Here is a 24,577-nt window from a genome sequence, read left to right as displayed (position 1 = left end):
CAGGTGTACAAGACAGGAGGCTGCTGCTGCTGCTGCCGCCAAAGGATTAAAAATCAACTGAACTTGACCTTTAATGCTAAAATTTAAAGCAACGACCCAGCTTCTCATGCTTCCATTCCCTAATGTAACCATAATCAGATTTGTAGCTGAGATCAGAAAACTGTTTTCAGAGACCAATTTACATGCAGCCTTCAACAAGCCTGGGTGATACGAGAGCAAGGACATCAGCACAGGCTTTCTCAAGTCCCTGATGGAGCAGGTTTGAAGTTGGGATGCATTTTAAGGTCACGGAACTGGACTTTCTGCAGGTGACAGCAGCAGTATATCAAACTTTGCTGAATGCCTGCAGAGAAAAACAGCAGAGAAGTCACTGAGAGTGCTCAGCTGGGATGGGAAGTCCTTGTACAGGAACTCCAAACCGAACAACAAATCTCTGGTCACAAAAACACTCAGCCCTCAACACAGATGAAGAGGATAGAGACCAAGTCTAAAAAGCTAATTTCCGTCCCACCCCATATTTTAATGGAATAAAGGAAAGGTTTAGCCCATACTGGAATAAGTTTTGTTTATAAATCCCACACGATATGCAAAAAAAACCCCTACTCCAGAGAAAAAGCTGTGTCACCTCCCAGTTCATGGCTTGCATTGATGGCCATGTAATCTCACCCTGCGTACAGCAGTTTCAGACTTTCAACAAAGATTCCTCAGACTGACAAGGATGCACTGAGGATGTCCAGCAGTCCAGCACCATGGCATGCTGGTGGGAGTAGCCAGCAGTCATTTGGCGCCGTTCAACTCATGGATCAGCACTCCTGCCTCCCAGTTCTCAGTCTCCGAGCATTTCTGGCCCTGTGGGTCTGCAATACCTCCACTGCTGCTTGCCCTCCCGTGCTTGCCATTGAAAAGTGCTGATAGCAACAGAAGTTGGACTATTTTCTGAAAGCAAGTCTAATTAAGTATGGTTCTGCTCCATGAATCCCCTGGGAAGACAGAGGAATACCATCAACCCTTGTGTCTGACCCTCCTCCTGCACAGCCTGTCTCCTTTTACCCGGTGTAACCAGCCGAGAGCAGATGAAGCCCTGATCTAAGTGCCAAGATGTGCACCTGCAGCTGTGTCAAGCAACACAGAGGCACGTGCCAAGCAAGAGGTGCTACGCAGTGAAGGGCTAAGACATCTCTCATCCTCCCTGCCCCACCGGGGAACGTGACTCTGCCAGCCATCCTTCTGCCAACAAACCCTCCTCGGCTCCTTTAAAACCACACCAACACCTCAGACACACCCGTATCTCATTTTTGAGGCTTCTGCGGGAAGTTGTGGGTATGCAAAGCAGTCAGGATCAGGTCCAGAGCATCCTGGTGGCAGGGCCTTTCCCGCAGCCAGGTACTGAGCCCTTCCCTGCGCTCCTATTCCATTTCTGCACAACAGCTAGCACAGATCTCGGGTGCTCACCTGGGAGTTCATCCTGCTCTGTGCAATACTGCTAATGACAAAAGCTAACAGCAAAACCTCCAGCGAGGCAAAGAGAACCAGAGCACAGCCCCAAAACATTAGTCACTACAAACACACCATGTAACCTGAAGCTGAACACACATGGGGCACATTTTAATTTACTTTTCTTTAATTATGAATGAATGTGGGTTTATCTGGTGTTTACTCCAGAGCAATAAAAACACATCCAAAATTATAAATCCCTCTGCAAAGAACCACCACCAGTGCACGCCTATCTTGACCACCAATGCAAGCAAGTGGAGATACAATCGAATGCCAAGGGCTGACATTTTTCATGCATGAGAAGGAGAGTTTTCCTTATGTGATATCCTTATGTGCTACTGTGTGCACTCTCAGGAGACACCCACGTACAACCTCTTCTTATTTACTTGTTCTTTTGCACAACCTATTTATTAAACCAAAGGTTGAAAAGCAAGAAGAAGGAACCCCACCCAGGAAGGGAACAGTGTAAGGAAGGATTGCCTGGATTCACCAGTACAAACAATAGTCATCGCTCTGATCTTGAGTTGCGATTGATTAGCTATAAATACACACCACCAGCAAGGTACCAGGGCAGGGAAAAAGCTTTATTGGAAAGGTGAACAGGCCCCAAAAGCAGAGCAGAGCACTTGCAGCTCTCCAAAAGATAACCCTAAGTGCCCACTGCAAATGGGAGATCAAATTTTCCTGCGCACACTGGACAGAAGGGCAAATGATATCATTAAAGCCCACATTGCATCTCAAAGTCCTTGGAGGGAAGGGAAAGTGGTACTTCATATTTCTATAAAACAATTAGTATTGACAGAACGGACTATAATACAGCACTCGACCCAGAAGAGTAATTAACTATCACAGCAGCTTGCTTACTGGATGCAGATAGGAAGCAAGGAGGCGGCAATTAAGAGAGCAAAAAGACAAGCCAGACACATGGATTTGCTATAACAAGATATTGACCTGCGAGCCCTCTGCGCAGGTGTCTGATGAGACGTCACGTACCCCATGTCAAGCACCAGAACATCCCCAGCATAGCCACTGGCATCTCCCCAGGCACAGCTGGGAAAGAGCTAGAGCACAGCACTGATTTGGGAGCGTCTTCCCCGTACAGGTTGTGCTCGGCCCCTCTTCCCCTTGCCTTCGTCTCTCTCTGCCTTAAATAAGAGGACAGCTATTAGCCAAGCAGAGAGCTCTGGCCACTGATAGCATTGGTGATGGAAAAGTACCACCAATGTAGGACGGTGCCTGGGAAGTTATCTGCAAGATACCACATACCATCAAATACTTTTCCACCGAAACTCAAGGCAACTGGTTTCAGCACCCTTCTAATTTGCAAATCTTTGAATAATCCTGGAGACCAAAGACTTGGGCACAGCTGGAGATCTTGCACACAGTTTCAGCCTCATGATGCTTAGCCTTAAACATCTTTGGAGAGAAAAGATTTGCATCTTAGTTTGGGGTCCAGAAAAAAAGGACATTAAGTGCCCAAACCTTCAGTGTTTCTCCCCCCAAAACAGAGAGGTACTGTGGACTCATTTCTGAAAAGCTTAGGAAAACCCACCTAACAAATAGGCTTTTCAATATAAACTTAGTAATAGCCCTCTAAGCCTGCTCCTCTAAGGAGACATTAATAAGATCGCTGGTGCTCTCTAAGAAAGGAGGGAACCACAGGGGAGGAATACGCCCCTCCACGCCAGCACCACAGCACCAAAAGCATCGAGTACAAGGCACCACACTCCAACACCTGGGCCAGGGATTTCAGTGGGCTCCCACTCAGTACCCACCGTACCCTTGGGTAGCACCATCCCATCCTTGGGATGTGCTGATCCCTTGCTCTACCTTATTCCCAGCTGCTGGGGGAAGCGTCCTGGCACAAACCCGAGGTCCTCCTTGTCTCTTTGCAGGCAGGTGAAGCAGAAGCAAACGGTGTTTCTTCTTCAACACGAGCACCTTCGTCCCACCTCTCCTCAGCTCCCCTCTTCCCCGTCTCCCCCCTTTTGCCATGGGAGGTTTCTAGCATGGACTGGTGATGCCCCTCCGCAGGGCAGCCACAAATGCACGGAAAACCAGCCCACGTGAAGACAATGCATTTATACTCGTGTGTGTACTTCTGGCAAACAGCTCACAAGTTGGGCTGGCAAACGCAACAGAGTACGAGAAGCAAAGCTCTTGCCTGCTGTGAAGTTTCAAAACAATTCGGCAGGCTTTTTCATGCCGGGAAAAAGCCAGGGCTACACGTGCAGTGAGGAGCGAACGCGCAGCAGCTCCATGTGTGGCTCCAGAGGCAGAAAACTATTCTGCAGCAATGCAAGTGACTGCTTCATTCCTGATATCCCTGAAACAAGGGGAGGAACTCACCCAGCGAGGGTTTCACAAGGACGCCGCGCTCTCCTGGGTGCAGGTGCCAAGGCACTGTAATGACAAAGGGCAGCAAAGGACCCAAAAGACATCAGGCATCACTGGGCCAGAGCGAGTACCAGAATGACTAAGTCATTCTCTCTGGCCAGCCCACACTCTCACAGCACAATTAATGGTTATTTGAGAAATGGATCTGAATTTGGAGGCAACGCTAGTTTCTGGATATCGACTCTCTGAACAAGCTGGGTAAGGAAAGCAAGACTGCTGCAGGGTCTGCTGCAAGCGGTTTAGGACATGAGACCTGCTGGGAGATGGCAGTTTAGCAACGAGACTTTCCAGAAATGAAAGCTACAGAGACTTTGGAGTCAAAGCCATGATTCCCACCAGCCGATGCCAAACCTCACCCAGAGCAGCAGGGTCTCCCCTGCCCACCTTCTCCTGACAGCAAACCCAAGAGGGCAGTTGGAAGAACATCATGGATGTGAATACAGCATTAAGGTTTTGGACGCAAGGGTTTTAAGGCAGGAATCCCAACAAGCCTTTTGTCACGCTCCCTGTACGCACGCGACACAGCACTCACACCAGTTTGCTATCGCCGTATGTGCCATTTCACTCATTTGAGCACCAGCACCCGCTCCCAGGCTTTCTGGTGGCAGGGACCAGCGCCCTCCGCACCAGGAGGGCACCAGGGAGGGAATAATGGATCTTCTAAATAATATCACTAAATCAAATAATCTCATCAGCTCCAGGGAATCCTGGCCGGGTTCTGAAGTCACAGCAGCTGAGGACAGACAGTGCCACAGAGCTCCTGCTACACAGATGACAGAGCCATTTATAAGCAGAGTACTTTTCATTTCTTCTCTTCCCAAAATGCCATTGTCAATCCCAATACACTAGGATGAGAAAGCCTTGTTTTCACTGGAATATTCCACCAGCAACCACCTTTGCACTCCTGCTCCATGCAGCGTTAACAAAGTAAACCAGATCTTGGCCCCAATGAAATCAATGTGATTTTTTGCCACTGACGAGTCACTGCTTTACCTTGCCTCAATGTCCCGGCTCGTATGCATAAGCGGCGCCTGTTTTCACAACACAATTAACTGTAGCAGCAGGTAACAGCCAACACACAACTCCTGCCAACACAAATGTGCTGGTTTCATCTTGGGACCTACTCCTCTGCTGACAGAGCTCGATATTGCTCCACTAGCATCAATGAGCAACGAGACAGGCAAAGGAAATCACAGGTGAGTAAAAACTGGCAGCAGCAAATCAAAACACCCTGGTCCTGCTGCAATAGTTGAGAGATCATATTTATGTACCAAATCAGCTCTAAAGGAGAAGGTAAAGGAAGCCAGCAGGATATGGAATAAAATTTGGCAGCTGCAATTCTGGTGCCAGAAATGCAGCGGGGCAGGACCACGGCTGGAGGTGCCGAAGGCAGAGGCAGCTCTGAGGCACTCGGGTCCCACGCTGCTTTACTACTACACTGAGCAAGCAGCTCTCCCTCACCCTCTCCTTGTGCAGATGATGTTAGGAAGGGAAGAAATCGGGAATCGTTACTGTGCCACAACTCCGAAATACTTTCCCTGTGTAGGCAAGAAACTGCTCCCATCACAAAAAGTCTAATTTCAGCGTGCATGTGCATGAATGCACAAGGTAAGAACTAAAAATAGAGATACCCTATTTCCATGCATCGAGTCAGCAGGTACAGAAACAGCGTAAACAGTGATTCAGCAGCAGCCCACGTGATGCAGAAGGTTGTTCCCTTGCCTCTGCCTCCCCGTTTGCAGCCCTTCCCACCTTGGCTCAGTCCCCAACTCCCAGCAGCTCCCAAGAGCGATGCCCCGGTCTGCCTTGCAAGAACACCCCCAACCCCACGGGGATGGGGGAGACCTGCCAGCCACGGGGGACTTGCCGGCTGCTCAGCTCCCTCGGGAAGGGGGGATGTGGGGTGCCTGTGAATGCCCTTCAGGCAAGGTCCAGCTCCCAAGAACACAGACATTTATAGAGCTTCTCCGTCTACAGCAGTTTTTCTAGTGCAAAGTCTACCCGCAACCATAATGAAGTGTTTTGCTATGAATATAGCTGCATAATTCACATTTTTGCTGTTTTTTCATTGAGCTTATGAGCCTTGTATCTACAAATCTTAAGTCATCCAAGCTGGGTACAAAAAGAGGCACGATGTACAACTATAGCGTATGGTTGCCATCTCTGGTGCAAAGTAGTGCTGTGACTCCATAAACACCCCTGATAAATTGCACAAGATGACACCAAGGACATTTTTCAAGTCCTGTGAGATTTGTTACATAAACAGCTACGACCTTGTACACATGGTTTCAACAGGGACAAGTTGTTTTTTGCTGGTTCTCACCCCCAATTTTTTCATTAATGTTTGCTGAGAAGCCAGAAGGAGAAGCAGATATATGACAAGGAGAAAGACTGGAGAGTGGAAACATTATCTTTCATTTACCTTACATTTTCTAAAACTGTAACTTACCTCTTCAAGCAGAGAGAATGAAAATATTCCAGAGCCTTCCCACCACCCGAGCTCTCTCATTCACCATTTCAAAGCCAGCAAAGGGAAGAAAAGCCTCCCAAGCACCTACCTGCTCCATACCAAGCATCCATGTGAGCAATTCCTTCCTCCAGCCCCCGAATTCCTGGGGCTAATTTGCTCCTTTCTGCTTTAGCAAACTGTGCTCTCGGCTCCAGGCACCTTCTCTCCCAAAGGCACCAGCATGGTGGGGAAAACCCCCAGTCCTGCTATTTAGTGATGCTGATGCTCAGCGACTTCTGGCTGTGGCCCCGCTCCGCATCGCTGCCCCATCCAAGCCACGGAGCATCCAGCGGAGCTGCCACCGGCCCCAAGGGGCTTCTCCCATGCCCTGCCATCCTGCAACGAGCTCCCCCGCCTTTCCACAGCAGCCCCGGCTCTTGGCTGGGACAGGGACCAGGGTTGGTCATGCAGGACTTGCTGGTCCCACAGGTCACCTGGGGAGGTCCGGCTGTAGCACCCATGTTGCATCTGCCTTTGCTGGATTTTTTTTTTTAACTTGCTTTGAGAACTTGCCTGTTTTTTTAAGATCCTCCCATGAAAGCAGCTGATTTAACCAAAAGTACCAAGAGGCAAACTAGACAAACCCTGCTGGCCGGGATGCCCAAACCAGGATGCACCTCGGTGATGCCAGCCTTAAAAACCTTCTGGGTTTTGTTGTTTTTCTGGTCAAAATGCATGAAACCAGTGGCATCACCAGGCAGAAGGGAACACTGAGAGCACAAGACATCCTCCGCATCCACCCCGGGCCTCATGCTGCGCACCCTGGGCACCGACTGCCGCACCCCCAGCGGCTGGGGCTCCCCAGGGTGATGCAGGAGAGGCGGAGGGGAGACTGTGCCCCCACATGTCCCCCAGACATGACACAGGGATGCTAACCCAAAAGCACAACCTGTGCCCCTGTGTTGGGCACGCCACAGCCCAGTTCATGCAGCACTTACCTGCTAATACCCCATGCAAAAATTAATAAATAGAGCCATTAAAATCAGGGGAGCTATTACTACAGCCACAAATTTCAGAGTCATTTTTCTATCATTTGAGGGATGATAGCCCTTTGAGGGAGCAAGTACTACATGTAGCCAGCAAACCTTTTAACACATGACAAAAAATATCATTGAAGGGTTTCCTTGCACAACTTTGACTTACCCCTACACCATTCCTACCCAGCATAATTGACCAAGAACAATTAAAGCACACGAGGATTTCAACTTAATCTTAGAATGGATTAAAGTCCTTTCTACTCTCACCTTGACATACTCTGAAGCCTGGATGATTTGCATTTTGACATCTAATTGAAATGAGGGTTGCTGCCTGACAGGCCTTAATCTTCTCAAAAACATGGTTGTGCCTCCCTCCCCAAAGCAAATATTTATCACAAGTTTCACCTTGAATATAGGTCACAGCATTGCCAAGCAAGTAATCAGAGCTGGAAAAAAAAAAAAAAAAAAAAAAAAAGAAGATTCTGTCTAGGTAAAAAAAAATAAATTCAAAAGACACATCTGTTCTCCTGAGCCACAGCAAGGAAAGATTATTACCATTAGCATGAGGTTTATACAGCAAATGAAACAATTGGTTAAAGAAAAAAAGAAAAGAAGAAAAGAAATCACTTATAGTGTCATCTTTCATCATTAAATTTTAATGGAAAAAACACTGTGATTTGCTTAGTCTGAATATATATGCAATGTAAAGAGACCATCCGACATCATCGAGGCATAACACCGCAAGATAAATGGAGACGATTTGCCACACTACTGGAGCAGCTGTAACTCCCTCCCAGACCTGCAGCAATCAAACGAAAGGGCACAGAAATAGCAAGCCATCTGCTTCTTGCTGGCCACTGAATCTTATGCATTTGGCTGATACGAAAGAATTGGGGTCTTACTCTTCTCCTGCTCGTATGGGCTTAAATCGGGGGCAGCTGAGCTGTTACGCTAGTTTAAATGCCCATCTCTTGTTAGTCCCGTTTTGTTTGCCCCTGCAAGCCTTAGCCATCACCATGGGACAAACATCTGGAGGCTGCTGTTTGCACCGAGAGTGCCCTAAGCAAGGGCAGCCGGAGCACATGCATATGCATCCAGAGAGCGCCCGTCTGGAGCAGAGCCTCGCTTCACAGACTCCCAGAAATGCAAAACCAGGCTCAGTGCTCCAGGCTGCCTTCCTTTCATACAGCAGTTGGGTTGTGAGAGCATTAAAAGAAAAGAGAAAAGTGGAGCAATAAGGCTGAAGATTTTCCTGTCCTGCTTCTGCATTACAGTGCAATTCTCCCTGCTGCACCCTCCTGAAGGATGGCAGCACCCGTGACAAGCTTGGGAGATGACAGAGGAGCGAGCTGCGGGCAAGCCATGCACTCCGCTGCGTATGAAAACACTGGGCAGCCTGCTGCCCACCTTCCCAAATGCAAAGAGAGGAGGAAAGGGTGCACGGCTATTGTGCATAGAGTTGTTAAGACCTATATGAAGCCCCACGTGTGTAAATTAAACATCGGCTCCTTTTATCATCAAGTGCATACAACTTGTAAGCATGAATTATGCAAGACTATTAACTGTCTTATTATAAGAGGGAGCAGCTGTAGAAGCCACTCGGAGGACACAGCAAGTCACAGAAGAGGCAGCCCATGGATGCTCAGTGTGTACGTGTGTCTGAGCTACAGCCGAGCCACTCTCACCGGGTCCAGTCCTAGTGCTCCCAGGGACCCGCACATCCTGCGCTAAGCAATTAACTCAGCATCTCATAAGCTCTCACTGTCTTCCAGCACTCTATGGAGGAAAGAGAAATATTTTCATCACCTTTTTATTCATGGCAGCTTTAGAAAGATCTGGAGAATTGTGTGAGCTTGTGAAGGAGCGAGCAGGGAGCTGAGCCTGTAACCTAGCTCAGACCCAAGCTCCTAGCCAGCGCCCAAACTGCCCAGCTCTGCCTCTGCTTTCACCTGGGAGCACAAGGGACCTGAAACAGCAAACCCCCTCCGCGACCAGGGAGCTCTGGTCCCTGTTTCAGTTCAGTAATTTTCTCTTTGACTAATGAACCCCCGCATCAGCTGGAGCCCACCGGTGAGGATGCCAGCCTAGCGCCGCGCTGCACAGCCCACGTCGCAAGTACCACCGGCTCGCAGGCAAACGCTGGGCGCAGGCAGGGATGCAGGCTGGCAGCGCGGTGCACTCACCTGCCCCGAGCCCGCGACCTGCAGAGCGCCGCAGGCTACTTAATTCAGTCTGGTCACCGAGCCCCCGCCGAGCTGACACCACGCTTAGCAGATGTGCTAAGGTTGCTGGGGGCAAGCTCTGGCCATAAATTACCTACAGGGTGAGAAAGCTTTTGATACAATTTTACATAAAATATTAATCTCTCCGGTCAATGCGAACACTGTTAGGATTGAGCGGCGGGGCCGTACACAGTGAGGCAGCGTTTTGGAACATAACAGGTGCCGAAAGGGGAGGCACAGATTGGTATTAAGACCAGTTTCATTTATTGTATATATCATGGACTTGGAAGAACAAACATCAAGTACTGTGATTACATTTACTGATGATTCAGAGTTGTGTGGGCTCCTCAATACACAAGAGGAGGGCAATAAAGTCCCAGACAACTGTGAGCAAGCAAGGACCTTGGGGGATAATTAAATTAATTTGAGCTATGGAAATGCCACACAACAAGGCTAAAACATAAAGCAGATAACATCAAAAAGGACTTTGCACTCAGAGACCATATGAGACAAACCCAGGCTACAGCTTGCTCCCAGTTATCCATGCAGGGTGCCAGGCACTGTACAGGCACAAACGTTGTCACGGCCATCAGAGAGAGCAGATAGGTGAAAACAGGTACAGGATACACACGAAACATTAAAAATGCAACCCCAGTGATACTAGTTGTAAGTGCCTCCGGCCCAACACACTGTGGCTTTAGAGAGGGGCCATGCTACACGGGGACCGCTGGCGATGCAGCAGCTCCTGGGCCACCCTGGCAAAGCAAATCCACGCAGGGAACCTCAGGCCACAGCGCCTGCCTCCCACCTTGCTTCCCAACTCCCAGTCCCTATTACCAGCTCCTTTCCAGACTCTTGACCATTGCTCCCCATTCCCAGATTGTGTAGCTGCCCCTAATTGCCCAGGCAACCTTGCCACGCTAACCAGCCCTGCCTGATGCAAGGCAGCTGCCTTAGGAGACACTGAGGCATCTTGCCTGAGCCACCCTGCCCAGCAAAGGGATCGCTGGCAGAGCATCAGAGCAGGCGCAGAGCCCTTTCCAGGAGATGATAGGCCCCGAGAGCACATCAGAGCGAGACCGGGGAACACAAAGCATCTGGAGCAGCAACACGAGAAAGGACACAGGAGAAGTAGTAAGAAGTGGCAGAGCTGCCCAAGGCCCCGAAGGCAAGAAGATGCTAAATTTGATGAGGTTGAGGAAGAGAGCCAAAGGAGGAATAAATAGAGCTAATGAGAAAACAAGGCATGAGCATTCAAAAACCTTTAACACACTGCTAAACAGCAATAAAAAGGCAATTAGAGTTCCGAGATGCATGGAGGGTAATTGCATGCGCTATAAATAGGTGGTGGGAAGACTGTCCCGCTCAGCAGGATCTGATTCACTTTTGGGGTGACTTCTGCACAGACAGGAATATTCTGGTGTGAGACGGAAGCTGAGAGAAGAGAGTTTACAGAGAGATGAGATTACAGGAAGAATTTCTATCACACACATCCTTCTGCATGAAATACACACCAAGCAGGAGCTTTGCAACAGAGACATCAGAGGTCTAAGCTTGAGGAACTCCAGATAAAAGTTCAGCAGCAGAGATGCAAAATAGCCTTAGAAAGAAACATCCATTTTACACCAGCCAGCAACGTGTACGGTACTGGAGTCCAGGCAGTTCAGTGGCTGCCACTATTGATGGAGAAACCCCCTAACCACGCTGCTCTCCAGCACCCATGGAGATCCTGCTCTGCTCAGCTCATAACCCTTGCTCAAGCATGTGCACACATGCACTTGTAACAGCATTTAACAGCAAGCAAAAAGAGAGGTTTAAAAGTGGAATTCAAATGCCAAACCCACCTCCCCCATCCTCCAGCGTGCTCTTCAGGCTGCCACCAGCGTGCTCCTTCTGTTCCCTACCTGTGCCTCAGGTGTGCTCGCTCTGGTCCGCAGCGAGGAGCACGACTGTTCCACAGACATGTAACCCCCTCCCCTGGGCTGGTGTAACCCTTGGGGGGATGCCCATGTCTTGGCTGTACAGGCTCAAGGTAGCCGGTGCAAGCAGCTAGCTTGCTGTTTAAAGAACAAGCTCTCTGATGCCATTCCCTGCCCAGCCTTCCCTCCCTAGGCCAGCTAGGCTGGAGCAAATGCACTGGCTGCCATGAGACACTCTTCTGTCCAGGCACACAGCTCAGGCCGTGAGGGAATGTGCCATGAGAGGTCCTTGGGAAGAAGGAGCCCTCAGAGCAGGTAAAACCCACGAAACCCCAGCTGAAGGTAGGGGCAGGGTCTTTGCAGCATCGCAACCAACATCTTTAAGAGCAGAAGGCACCACTGAAGTCCAGGGAACCTGTCAACAAGCAGAAATTGTACCGGGTGGATCCCTGGCCAACGTAAACCACCGCTGCATGATCAACTCAAGTTTTTTGAGGACATCAGTTCTCTCTTGAGACAGCTAGAGGCTAGAAAAGTACTATTCCCCACCATCCCTGCACGGCCCTGGGCCATGCCTGCTGCAAAGCAAATGGGAGATGGAAAACGCAGCTGCACCTCAGAGCTGTGAGCAATCCCTCCTCCCTGCCCCAGCTCCTTCACAGATACCCTTCTGGAGGGGGAAAATTTGCAAACTGAAGCACCAAAGGCCCAAGAAAGGGAAGGAGCAAAGCTGTCACTTCCCAGCTCCGAACTCCCTCAGCCAGGCCTGGTGCCCTTCCCAGCTCCCCGCTCCTTCCCACCGCAGAGCATCGGCATCGATTCACGCTCGGGAGCTGCTCTGCCCTCGCGAATGACTGAGCACACACAAAGTCTCTGCAGTCCTAACTCCAGCTAGCTCTTGGCTATGCACCAAAAAACAACCCCATGCAGCTCAGACAGCTGCACGTCCCCAGATAACAGCAGCAGATGGCTTCTGCCTAGAGGTCTCGCTGGCAGAGGGTGGTCTGCAGTGCTGGGGGTGGGAGGCACAGCGCTGGTTTTTGCAGCACGCACCACTGGCGGGTCACGCAGCCTCGCCCGTGGCTGAAGAAGTGCTGGCTGTGTCCTTCCTTCATCCTTGCATTGTCACCATGCAGGTAGCAAAGCAGCTGGCTCCTGCTGCGTCACCCCATTAACTTCCTTCTGAGGCAGCGATGAGTCTGTCGTCTCTGGTTGCAAGAAGGGTGGGAGCAGCCTGCTAGGAGGGAGGGGAAACCTAGGGGTGTAGGCAATAAAAGCAAACTCAGCATGTGCAATATGCAAAGCATTTGTGCCCTCTTGCTGAATCAGGAAAGGACATTTGACATCTTAGAGGAAATTTGCTTTCTGCTTGCTGTTCTGCTTGTGTGATGCCCGCATCGCCTTCCAGCTGCCTAAATCCTCTGCTGCTGAGGTGCGAGAGCAGCTGACCCTCCCCACAGCACGCCCGGCAAAGTGAAACCCCCTTCTTGCAAAAGCTAGCCCCTGTCAGCATCAACAGCAGTCCCAACAGAACTTCTGAACAGCTTCACTTAACTGCTCCCAAATCATCCAATATTTTCTGTGCCTAAAACATAACGCCTGAACCCCCTCTCCTTCCTGGCCCCCACCCATCAGACAGGGACAACCGAGGGGAGCGCTGAGTGGCACACAGGCTGCATCTGGCTGGCTGCTCATGGAGGAGCTTCTTCATTCCGCAGCCACCTGCACCAGCCACATGCCAAGGTCGGCCAGAGCGAGCCCAGAAACCTCTTCCCAAAGTGCCTTTGCAGTATTTTAGTTTACTTGGCCAACTGGCTGGACAGGGCTCCCCTGAATCTCTCCTTGGGACAAGAGTTTGTTTCCAAGCAAAGCACCAGTTGGAAGTGAGATGGGTGGTAGAAAGGACAGTAAGGTCATGTACAAAAAAACGCATTCTCTATATAGGAGGGGAAAAAAAAAAAAAAAGAAGTTTTTGACCCCAAATCTGCCTCCTTGTTGAATTAACATCATATCTCACTAAGTGAGCATGGTGCTGTATTTAGGACCATCGTTTTATGTTCCCTCTGACAGCCAAATATCAAACCCAAGTCCCTTTATCTCACCAGGGTGCCACCAGCCTGGCAGCTTACCCCCTCCTGTTCCAAGTCGGAGCCTGTACGTCAGCTGTGACTCCCCAGGCTCCAAAACAACCCTTGTGCACACACACCCGCATCCCTCCCGAAAGCAGCAAATCGCTGCCCCTCTCCCAGTGGCTCCAAGGAAAGCAAGGGGCCGCTCCCCTGTGATATGGAGGTGGGGAAGGCTGTGTGTTGGGGTGCAGGATTTTACCTGTGGCTGCAGCCACATGTTGGGGTGCTTAAGATGGTAAAATCCTGCACCCCAACACACAGCCTTCTGTATCTCAGGGCAACGCCGACTTAACATCATCTGGACTGGTAACATGATAGATTCCCCAGGGAAGGGAGAATCGCTTCCTACAGGAGTTGGTGTGCCCCGCACACCTCATCAATTGCAAACACGTATTGCAACTAATAGGCGTCAGTGGTTACTACAAACTTACAGGATTTGCAAACTCCCAGCATCATCCTCTCCATCTCAGCAGGTGCTCAGGATCAAATTCAGATGCTAGAGCAGACACCGCTGATGCTCTTCACAAGGCAACATGTGAAACTGTTTCAATAAGACATTTCTTAACAAATAGCTTCTTCTATCAGTAGTTCCTCACGGTGCAAGCCTGGAGAACAGCCTTTCCTCCCTATCACTTCCCTCCCCTGCGCCAGACAGGCAATTGGGAGCCAAACCACCCACTTCGAGCCCTGCTCCGAGGGACCAAGCTGAGCCTGTGCACGCCACAGTGCTGCGGCTGCTCTGGATGCAGAGCTCCCTTCTCCTGCAGGAGTACGTTAGGCAACGACAACATCCAAAACAAGTGCTTCTTTTCCACTGCCAAAAAGTTTATTGAGTTTTTGCCCCCCAAGATCCTTCCCCTGGCTGAAGACAAACAGCACGTGATGGGCTTGCAGGGACAGGGTCACTCTGCTCCATGCTTGCACAGGATCAGATCCAGTTCATACCTGGTGCTCATCCTAAATCATCAACTGTGGATCTAAATCCCACCTGAAAAGAGAGTAAGAGGTGGAAACAGGGGCCTACAGACAAAGCTAGACCTGAAGACTGTCTCATCATGTTCTGAAGACAAAGAGTGCCCTGCCCTTGAGCGAACATCACCCTAATTTAGCACATGAGATCACAAAAGGCCACTGCTGAACCATTAGTGGGCAGCCCTGTTTGCCAGGGTATTTGTACAAATGCATTGTGGCATCAGGCCGAAGTCCTACCAAAGTCAGTGGGGTTCCTTCAGGATCTGTACACTGCATCTCCAGTCCCCAAAGATAAACACTGCAGCACCGTCATTAAAAAAACCCCACCCTTTGGGCTAGGAAAAACATGACTAAATCTAGATTTCATTAAGTTTCTTCATTAAACATTAACATTTGGGTATGGGCAGATGCTCAGCACTTGAGCAGTTGTGGTCACGCAACTGTCCTGAAGCACAGGGGTCAAGTCATTGAGTTTTATGGCCCAAGTCATTGAGTTGTGTGTCGGGGCAGTTTTCCAGCCCCTCCAGGCTGGAGGTGGCCTGTACTAATGTCCCCTCACAAGGGTCATTATATACCTCACGCTTCTAAAAGTCCAAGCTCCCAATCTTACTGTGAGGTAGACAGACAGATTTTGAACTATGACAACTACAAACACGGCATCGCTTACCCCAAGCTGAATAAACATTTGCATGACATTTTGACTCAGGTGTTTAAATTCTAGAAAACATCTGACTTTATCAGCCTGAATCACAGACAAACAATACCAAATATTATCACTAAAAGCACCTTTTCAAACAATTTCACACATTCACATCAAACACTCAGTGACTGCACTTACGTCCGGTTTTAAGAATGATGCCCACCCAATCCAGAAGAAAACCCAGTCAAAGCACTCCAAGTATCCTGTACCCACAAATAACTTCTTCTAAAGCAAGCACCAGGTTAGGATGCTCCCTGTCTTTTTTTCAGTACCTACAGGGTAACGACATGGGGAAACTCCCCAGGAACCTGCCACCTCTTGCATCTCCTCTCCCATCCTCATGAAGGCACAGCTGGACCCTGCTGCCGGTCCTCAAAGCATGGTCTATGAGAAGGGTGGCCCAATTCTGACCCGCTGGGAGCTGGTGGTGTCACTTACTGTGTGGAGCAAACTCTGCTTGTCCTCCTGTGCCTGCATCATGCTCTTCGAGAGCTGGGGAGTGAGGTGTCACCCTCCCTTGCACCTCACCCTGCTCTGTTTCCAGGAAAGGAAGACCTTTGAGGGGCCACCCATCAAACCCCACCTCTGAGGAGCCACCCATCCTCCTGGGTGACCAATGGAGAGGACCTGCTCACCACCAGGGAAGGTCCCCTTGTCTGCTATTTTCAGGGAACTCTACTGTTTTAATCAGTCTTAGTTTTTAAAGACACACTAAAATATACATGGTTCCTAGAGATCACTTTGTGGGTGAAACCCTGGTGCTGCTGAAGCCACTAGCTGAATTCACATCGACACCAACCAAGCAACAGCTTTATTGATTATACTATATTGATTGGTCTTAACATATTAATCAGGTTTACATAATTAAATAGAAATAGGATGTTTACCTTGTACCCCCCTGAACTAAAGCATTGGCAGTAGCTGTAAGGGTTTTGTATACATACACTGCTAGTAGCAGTGTTGCAATAGCTGGGTTCCTACTGCTAAACCACACTAAAACCAAATTAAATACTTCTCCAGCTAACAAAAAATTACATAGGGAAATGACTTGCTGACCGCTTCCCGCTTAGGTGATCAGAGAACAAGTGACTCATCATTCAGCAGAAGGAATTACAAGTTGTGCAAAAGGCAAAGTGCTTCGGGCAGAGCGTCTAGACTACGCAAAGCAAGGCCATAAATAATACCTTTTGGAAACGACAGGCTTTAGCAGGGGTTGGAGCTGCACGATCTGATGAGTCTTCTGCACTCTTAGTTCACAACGCCTCTGACCCGAGAGGTGCCACCCACAATAATTGAATCGTCAGGCTATGGATCAGGAACTGCAAAGTTTTACAACAGCCAAAGACCAAGCTCACAGCCTATTTAATTACCTGCTTCCCAATCCAATAAGCTGCAAGAACATAAATAGCCAAAGTATGACAAATATTTAATATCTGCTAGAATTAAATTAAGATAAGGCACTGGCAAAATAAATAAGTGTTTTAACCGAAAATAACCATTTTCTGCAGATTCCAGACAACTTGAGCACAACGATCACATTCTGCACTCCACACTGCTAAGGAACACCGCATCTCAGATGTGCCAGACCTTCTTCCCCATGGCAATGCTCTCCAGGCAGCAGTGAAATGTGGGCAGGCTCGTCTTCACTGCAGGGCTAGCACAGAGCTGACCCAGGGACAGCCCTAGCCAAGAGCCCAGCCACACACACAGCTCTCATTTGATGGTGGCAGTGGCCAATGCCCACACTGAGCCAGCTAAGCGGCAAAGGCAGCCCCTAACTACTCTTCCAGGCTTCTATGGGCATAGCACCAATAATTATCTTGCAAGCTTTGCTGCAGCTACAGAGCTGTGCGTGGGGTCCAGCTCACACTTCAGACCTGCCTGGATCTTGCATCTCCTTCTTAAACAGCACTAGAGAGCAACCGAGGAACAGACAGAAAACAAGCAGAGCATCATCTTTACCTCTACTCTCCTGCAGAGCTGAGGAAACCACACCTCCCAGGGTTTCCTGGGGCCAGCAGAGCAGAATCTGACCATAAAAATCACAGTTCCTCCAGCAGAAAGCTGCTAAAACAAGTCCCAACACTACCTGAGTCACAGTCTGTCCCAGAAGAACAACGTGGTGGTGGTTTTAAGAGAAAACTTGTGTAAATATTATGTGAGAGTAACAACCCAACCCAGGATAGGGAAGAAGTATGTGATTATTTGGAAGGCTGCACTAGCTTTACTATGTTCCTAACTGTTGTAGCATCTGCATGCATGCCAAAATGGCAGAAATTTGATATATTAAGATGCATCATAACCAATTTAACAGAGTTTCTGATCCCTCACACCTGTTCTGCATTAAGCACCATGCTTAAATCAATCACCATTCAGTAAAGCACAAGCTCAAGCGCTTTGCTGAATTTGACTGAGAATTTTGCTAATGCACCCGATGTCATCCCACAGGCTTACACAAGGACCCAAATCACAAGCCACTTCTCCCAGGAGTAGCTCTGGTAATCTGCAACTGAGCTGGAACTTTTTTTCATCCCACATTTATCCCGCTGGGAACTGATCTACTCTCCCGTGTGCCGCCTGCTCGCTCCCTCATTGTGCGGGGAGGAAAACAGGTGATGGCAACCCTGACTGCAGTGATGCCTGACCTAACATGCTCTCCATGTTTTATCTCCTAACAAGTTCTTCCTGCTGCCCCTTTCCCAACGAGTGTTTTCAAAGGGCTGGTGATAATCTGGAGAAGATCTCCCAGTTTATGCTATTTTGAATGAGCAAACGCTGATTCCTGGGTTGCGCTGTGCCTTTTGGCTGCTGTGCTTTGGAGGTATTTAGCAAGAGGTATAACCCACATCCAAGGGTGCTTGGTCTGCATCACTACAGAGACATACATGTTGCCTGACTTCCCCAGGCTGCCAGCTGAGCTTTCCTCCCAAAGGCTTCAGACAGTTGGGATCAAGCACGGCCGGTCATCTCAACTCTACTTCCAACAAGTCAGCGTGAGCTAGAGAAAAGACTAAATACATCCTGGGCAAGCAATTACCGAGCTAAGTGCCATCTGTGGTACTAAAACACGTTGTTCTGAGAGCAACAGAGCTGGCAAAGCCGCTTTCCTCCTGAGCTGCATCGCGAGGCTGGAGCCTTCAGTGTCCAGCAAGGTGTAAGCTCTGATGGGAGCTTTTCCTCCTGGGCCACACATTCAGTAGATCTCTTGCTCAGATTCCCCAGTGTCTAGTAAGGGCTGCCCGCACACTGCCACCTTCATCCCACCTGGGGTAGGAGATACATACGGATCTCCCTATTTTCACCAACCTTTTAAGGGACGAGTATCTTGCAGACCACTGTCTGCCTGTCAAATGTGCCTGGAATTCAGTGGTGGCTTAAAAAAGAAATCCAAGCGGGAAGTGAGACAGCACACGCAGGTATCTAATAAGCGGGTTTGTTTTGTTTTTTTTTTCTTAGGAAACAATGCTAGTGAGATGTAAATAAAAGAACTTACAGGTAGACATCACAGATGTGTAGTTACTCAAGTGAAGCCTTACCACATAAACATCAAGATAAACTTGAAGCAGAGGTGTAGGCTTGAACATACTGATCTAAAAACCAATTTTTACTCTGTTGCTGAAATTTCTGGGGTGTCAGGATCAGAAAAAAAACAGCTCTGAGTGGCATTTGCTTGAATTCATCTTGAAATCTGAAACAGAGTTTGTTACTGGTGTAAACAAGCAACGCTGTCATGCCCACGTGCAGTATATGCCCGGCTACGCCGTCCATTCACACATTTCCACTGCTCTCTTCGCTCTCGTATATGTTATAATTTATCAAACGGCATGTAATTATCTTTCTGTTGCAACAGTACCTTAAGTACACACTTCCCTTTATTCCAAGGTGGTTCACGAGCGCTGTAAAACACCAGGCTGCATTTTCCAGCTCCCGAGCACTACACACAGGCATGCTGCTACATAACCGGTACCCGCAGTGCCTGTGCATTACACCGCCGTAACGTGCAGCCAGTACCCGTGGTGCCTATGCATTACACCGCCGTAACGTGCAGCCCCTGGGGCTCAGGGTACCAGCCAGCTCTGATACAGCAGCGCTGCAGGATCAAGGAGGGAGGATTACACACCGCGGGGATCTTCAGTCCAGGCAAGAACTTCAGTGCTGCAACTGCAACAAAATCAGTTGCTTTCTTTTCCAAGCAAATTGCAAAGAAGAAGATGAAGCTACAGAAGCAGCCCAGGCTCCGGGAGCTCGGTGGGGGCTGCATGCAATGCAGCCCATCTCAGGCCCTGTGGTCCTCCCGTGGAGATGGGCTGGCTCTTATCAGGTAACCCAGAGACGCTGGGTTGTGCCAGGCAGCTGCTGTGCAGGGTGACAGCCTCACCTGCAAAGCCATGGTCACCCTGCTCGGGCTGTGCTTGGAGGTGGCAGCATCTCACATGCTACAGGGGAGAGCTGTGGGCCAGGTGAAGCTAGACCTCCTCCTCCTCCTAGCGCCGGGCAGGACCTGCTGAGCGGGGCTGGGGACAGGTCACCAGCCCTCACCGCTGCACAGCTCTGCCAAAACACAGCTGCGGTGGCTGCTCGGCACCTCCCTGATGCAGGCGTGGGGTCTGAGCAGTCCCACGCGAAGCCCGGCTGGTCTCCCCATGCCTCGGCAGAGCCCCAGCGGGGCTCCCAGTTGTCCTGCCCGCGGGCAGCGACCACAGCAGGCAGACCGGCAGGGTTAGGCCCTCACATCTCCAGGGTGTCCAGGCGTGCGGTGGATCCAGTACCTCCCTCCACAGCCTCTCCATCCGGCACCAACCGGAGAGGCAGGAGCACGGTCCTGCACACCAGCACGGGGACTGCAAACGACAACGCTTGGGGGTTTTCTGCTTCCCATTTCTCCCAGGATGAAACCCTTCCCTCGCAAATGGCAGGCTGTGAGGGTGGAGAGGCAAATGGCACATGGAGAAGGAAGCAGTTTATCCCTTCTCTGCTGATGAGGAAACTGAGGCAACAGCTCCCATCAGAACTGGACCAAAACCTGGTTTTCTCCCACCTTTCCCCTGAGGAGTAAAATGCATTTGCTCCACCCTGGTGAGTCTTGAAGCATCTGGCATTTCCATCACTGCCGAAGGCCCACCAACACACAAAGTCCCCACAGAGACCACTCAGCTTGGCAGAGCCGCCATGACAGAATCTCGGTGCCCAAGAGGGAATGAGCCCCACACCTTCACGCTCTGGTCCCCCGCGAGCCAGAGGAGGAAGGGTGGGCTTTCCCAGAGGGATGCGTGAGGAAAGCAGAGGAACACATGAAGTCCAGCAACAAACTCCAGGCTCCGGCAGTCCTTTAATTGACTTTAATAGGAGTCTTGGCTAAGGAAAAAGAGCAAGGATTTACTCCCAGCATGACAACTGAATATAAGGATATACAGAAGACGAAAACCCAGAATGAATTCACCTTTAAAAGGGTGAATTCAATTTGACATGTGTTGTCAAGTTAAATTTAGCTTTCCCAGTTCCATCTCACTGCTAAGTTTGAGGGGAGATGGTGAGCCCCCGAGACACACCTATTTTAGCTATTTGTATAAATAAGCCAGACGCATTTCCCTACGTTATTCATTTCAGAGAGAATGGATTATTTCCTCCCAAGATCCTGTGTAACTTCCCCATTCCCTCAAGTATTGCTGCCAGTTTATCATTTTTCTCATTACTCCTCATTTCTTTGTTTCACCTGCACTTTATTCCCCCCTTTTCTCTTTCCCTCCCCTCTTTCTGTCCCTTCACAGTGCAGTATTTTGATTTCAGGGACTATGGATCGCGCTTCTTCCCAGCCACTCTTCTCCGGACCGCTAAGACGCTGCCTGCTCCTTTGGAAAAACTCCTTTTCAATCTCAGTTCACTTTTATGTAAGAAACAGTTGCAGGGCTTGTCTGTTTAATTTCTGCAAAACTGGCAATTACTTAAATTCCGTCATCTTTTTCTAATGCGAAGAAGTTGCACAGGAAATAAAAGCCAAGACAACTTTGAAAATCCACAATCTATTGAAAAGGGTTGTAGGCAAAAAAAAATACATATATATATATATCTAGATAGATAGACAAATATAGAAAGAAATCTCCAAACTTAGCTGTATTTTCAGCGATGCACTTTGCTCAGCAAACAAAAGCAGATCATTCAACCTTCCAGCAACACCAGATTGTCCTATATTGCCTTTAAACTACATGCAGTACAGATACACTTTCCTACCTCCGTATGTTGCAATGACTAATAATAGTCCTGTGGTGTAGCAGAACTGAATATCGTTTGCATCAATACATCCAGGAACCTGTCTGATTTGTAAAGGTCATTTGTGAACACAGAACAGTATCAAGGCTAAAACTGCAGTCTAAGAAACTCAACTGAAAATGGAGAAAAAAAATCGGCCAGCTGTTTCAGAGAGCTACGTCCCATCACAGACCTAACTCTGGCTGCCACAGGGAAAAAGTTGGCTACATTTGATTGAAAGGCGCCTGTGTCCGCATCCCGGAGAAACTTAATTTCTGCCCTGGCCCATGAGCTTGTGCCTCAGCGGAGAAACAAGCTCCAAGACAGCTCCTCGGGATGGGGAGCCCAGGTGAAGTGCTCCTGCCCAGCCTCTGCCTGGAGCAGCGCACGGCCCTGCTGTGGTGACGCACTCGGGGAGGAAGAGTCAGGATTGTGGCAGCGACTTCATCGCAAAGCTCTGCTGCCACGTTTTGCCCAGAAGCCAGCATCGGGGAGCTCGCCGCGCATAAACATTTGCAAGAAGTTGAAATGAGACTCGGTAACTCCCCAAGTCAGTGCCAGCACTCCCAGTTAAGTGAACTTTGCAGCGAGCATGGAGTTGTGGAGTCCCTTTGCAGGAGGCAAAGGCACGCGCCTGGTGTTTTTGAGCAATATAACCCATTTCTCTCCTTTTGACAACCTTTAGATGGCCAACATCCCAAACTTCCCGAATCCCGATGTTGCGTAACTAGGAGCAATGCCATATGTCAGCGCGCCAGCTCCGTGCGGGAGACCATGGCGGGGACCAGCATGGAGGGGTGGCAAGGGGGCAGGGGGCTTCCCCGCACCCCGGGACAGGGATGCTGCTGGCAAACCCCACCCGTGCGGGCCCAAGGTGCCCTGCGCCGGGATTGCCCTTGGGGTGCCCGGGCGGCTGCGGGCCTGGGGAGCGCCTGCCTGGGGCTGCTGGGGAGCGGGATGGAGGCAGGGGGGCAGGAGGAGAGGCAAGGGAGCAGGCAGGGGTGCGGGCAGGAGGGTGTTTAGGGGAGCATGCAGGGGGGTAGGTAAGCAGGGAGCAGAAGAGCAGTTAGGAGAGTGGGCTAGGGGTAGGCAGGCAGGAAGGTTGCTGCCAGGGGGCAGGAGGACAGGGGCAGGCAGGGAGTAGCCAAGGGGTGGGTGATGGGGGTGCAGGCAGGCAGGGGAGCTGCCGGGGCAGGGCGCGGGCAGGGGAGGCCGGGCCTGGCCGTGCAGGCAGAGCCGGGCAGGGCAGGGCAGCCCGCACGGCTGTACCTTCTGCTGCCGGCGGGCCATGTCGGTGGGCTGCTTGGCGTTGAAGGGGTAGGCGATGCAGCGCATGACGAAGACGTAGAGCTGCAGCTTCCTCTTCCTCTCCTCCTCCTCCCGCTGCAGCCGCTCCAGCTCATCCTTCTCCTTCTCGCTGGCCACCGAGGGGCTGGGACTGGAGGGCCGCGCCGCGCCCCCGCCGCGCCCGCCCGGCTGCAGTCCCCCGCCGCCGCCAGCGCCGGCACCGCCACCGCCTCCCGGGCCCTCGCCGGGGCGGCTGGGCGAGAGCCGCGCCGCGGCAGGCGCCAGCGGCTCCTTCCCGCTCTCCTCCTCCACCAGCTCCTCCGACTCCTCCTCGCTGGACGACGGGTCCAGCATCGCGGCGGCGGCGGCTGGGCTCGGCCGGGGCCGGGCCGGCTCTGGGCTGCGCTGGCTCCGCTCGCCGCGGCGCGCCTCTGCCCGGCTCCGGCTCCGGCTCCGGCTCCGCTCGCCGCCGCGCCCGCGCGCGCCCCCGCGCCGCCCCGCCCTCGCCCCGCCCCGCCCCGTGCGCGCGGGCGCTGGCCGCGGTGCTGCACGGCGGGGGGCGAGGGGGGGGAGAGCGAGCGCGAGAGAGCGGCCCCGCCGCGCATGCCCGCTGGGGGCCGGCGAGGCGCCATGGTCGTCGCCTGAGGAGGGCGGCGGGGCGCGGAGCGTGGGGCCGGCGCCCGGGCCGGGCACCGCTGCGTCCTCGGTGTCCCCACAGCCCCACACGGACACCGCTGCGTCCTGGGTGGCCCCACAGACGCCGTTGTGTCTTCGGTGTCCCCGCAGCCACGCACAGATACCACTGTGCCCGCGGTGTCCCCACAGACGCCGCTGTCTCTCAGTGTCCCCACGCAGGCATGGCTGGGTCCCCACAGCTACGTGAGCCACACGAATGTCTGCAGGCTTGAGGCTCTCAGCAAGTTTGCTCTCTGGCAAGCGGATGCAGCTAAAAATCTTAATTGAAAAGCAATACTGCTAATAAATATTTCACCCAAGTCACTAATTATTACATGTGTAATGGTATCGTGGTGTTCTGCTTTGAAAATTACCTGGAGCGAGCTGAGGACTTCAGGAGCGGCTCTGAGGGATGAATCAGTGAAGACTTCGTGTGTGTGTGTGTTCGATATTTTAATTTTCGGTGATTTTCAGATCTGACTGAGACTTCATTTGCACGTATGTGTGTATTTGTGCTGGGTGGGTGTTTTCAAGGTTTGTTTTTTCCTGCCTAATTAGCAGTGCCTGTTTTGTAAATGTCAAAATACCTGTCACCTGTTATACATGTTAATAAATGTTTGTTTCACTTTTGGGGAGAATAGGTAAACATCGATTCCTGGTGATGGGGCTGTGAGATTAGCTCATGGGAGGGGAGATGGGTGCTGCTTCAGACCACGTGTTTCAGGATTTTCACATCATCTGGCCTCTGAGCTTCTTGCCTACTTCTAATTAAAAGCTCAGCATAGCAGATGAATCTGGAAAAACTTCAGGGCCCTGCATTTCCAAAAGCCACGAGAAGCGGCTGAAAAATTGGCGCAGAGGGGGAAAAATGGCTTTCCCCATTTCCATTAGCCTTACCTGCCAGAGCTGTGCCATCCCGCACGCCCCACGGAGCTGCGTGCAGGAACAGCCATGCTCACTGGCCGGGCTCACTGCCACTGCCGTGGGAGCCCCTTCTCCCGCGGGGACACCGGCAGCATTAAGGGGGGCCAGTGGCCGGCTGCAGCCCTG

The 24,577-nt window shown here is 50.9% G+C and overlaps 1 protein-coding gene across 17 annotated transcripts in view; it reads right to left on the bottom strand.

Annotated features, from left to right (window-relative positions):
• Window positions 1–23,206, bottom strand: part of CADPS (calcium dependent secretion activator) — a 225,469-nt gene extending 202,263 nt beyond the window's left edge. For all 17 annotated transcript variants that reach the window (XM_050904397.1, XM_050904395.1, XM_050904394.1 and 14 more), the window contains exon 1: window positions 22,835–23,206. In XM_050904397.1, the coding sequence (XP_050760354.1) occupies window positions 22,835–23,206 (372 nt within the window). The remainder of the gene's footprint in view (window positions 1–22,834) is intronic.
• Between the last annotated feature and the right edge of the window lie 1,371 nt (window positions 23,207–24,577).

The sequence above is a fragment of the Gymnogyps californianus genome, chromosome 13, assembly GCF_018139145.2.
Source record: "Gymnogyps californianus isolate 813 chromosome 13, ASM1813914v2, whole genome shotgun sequence".
NCBI classification, from domain to species: Eukaryota; Metazoa; Chordata; class Aves; order Accipitriformes; family Cathartidae; genus Gymnogyps; species Gymnogyps californianus.
The sequence above is the reverse complement of the archived record's forward strand: the minus strand, read 5'-3'. Positions and strand labels throughout refer to the sequence as shown.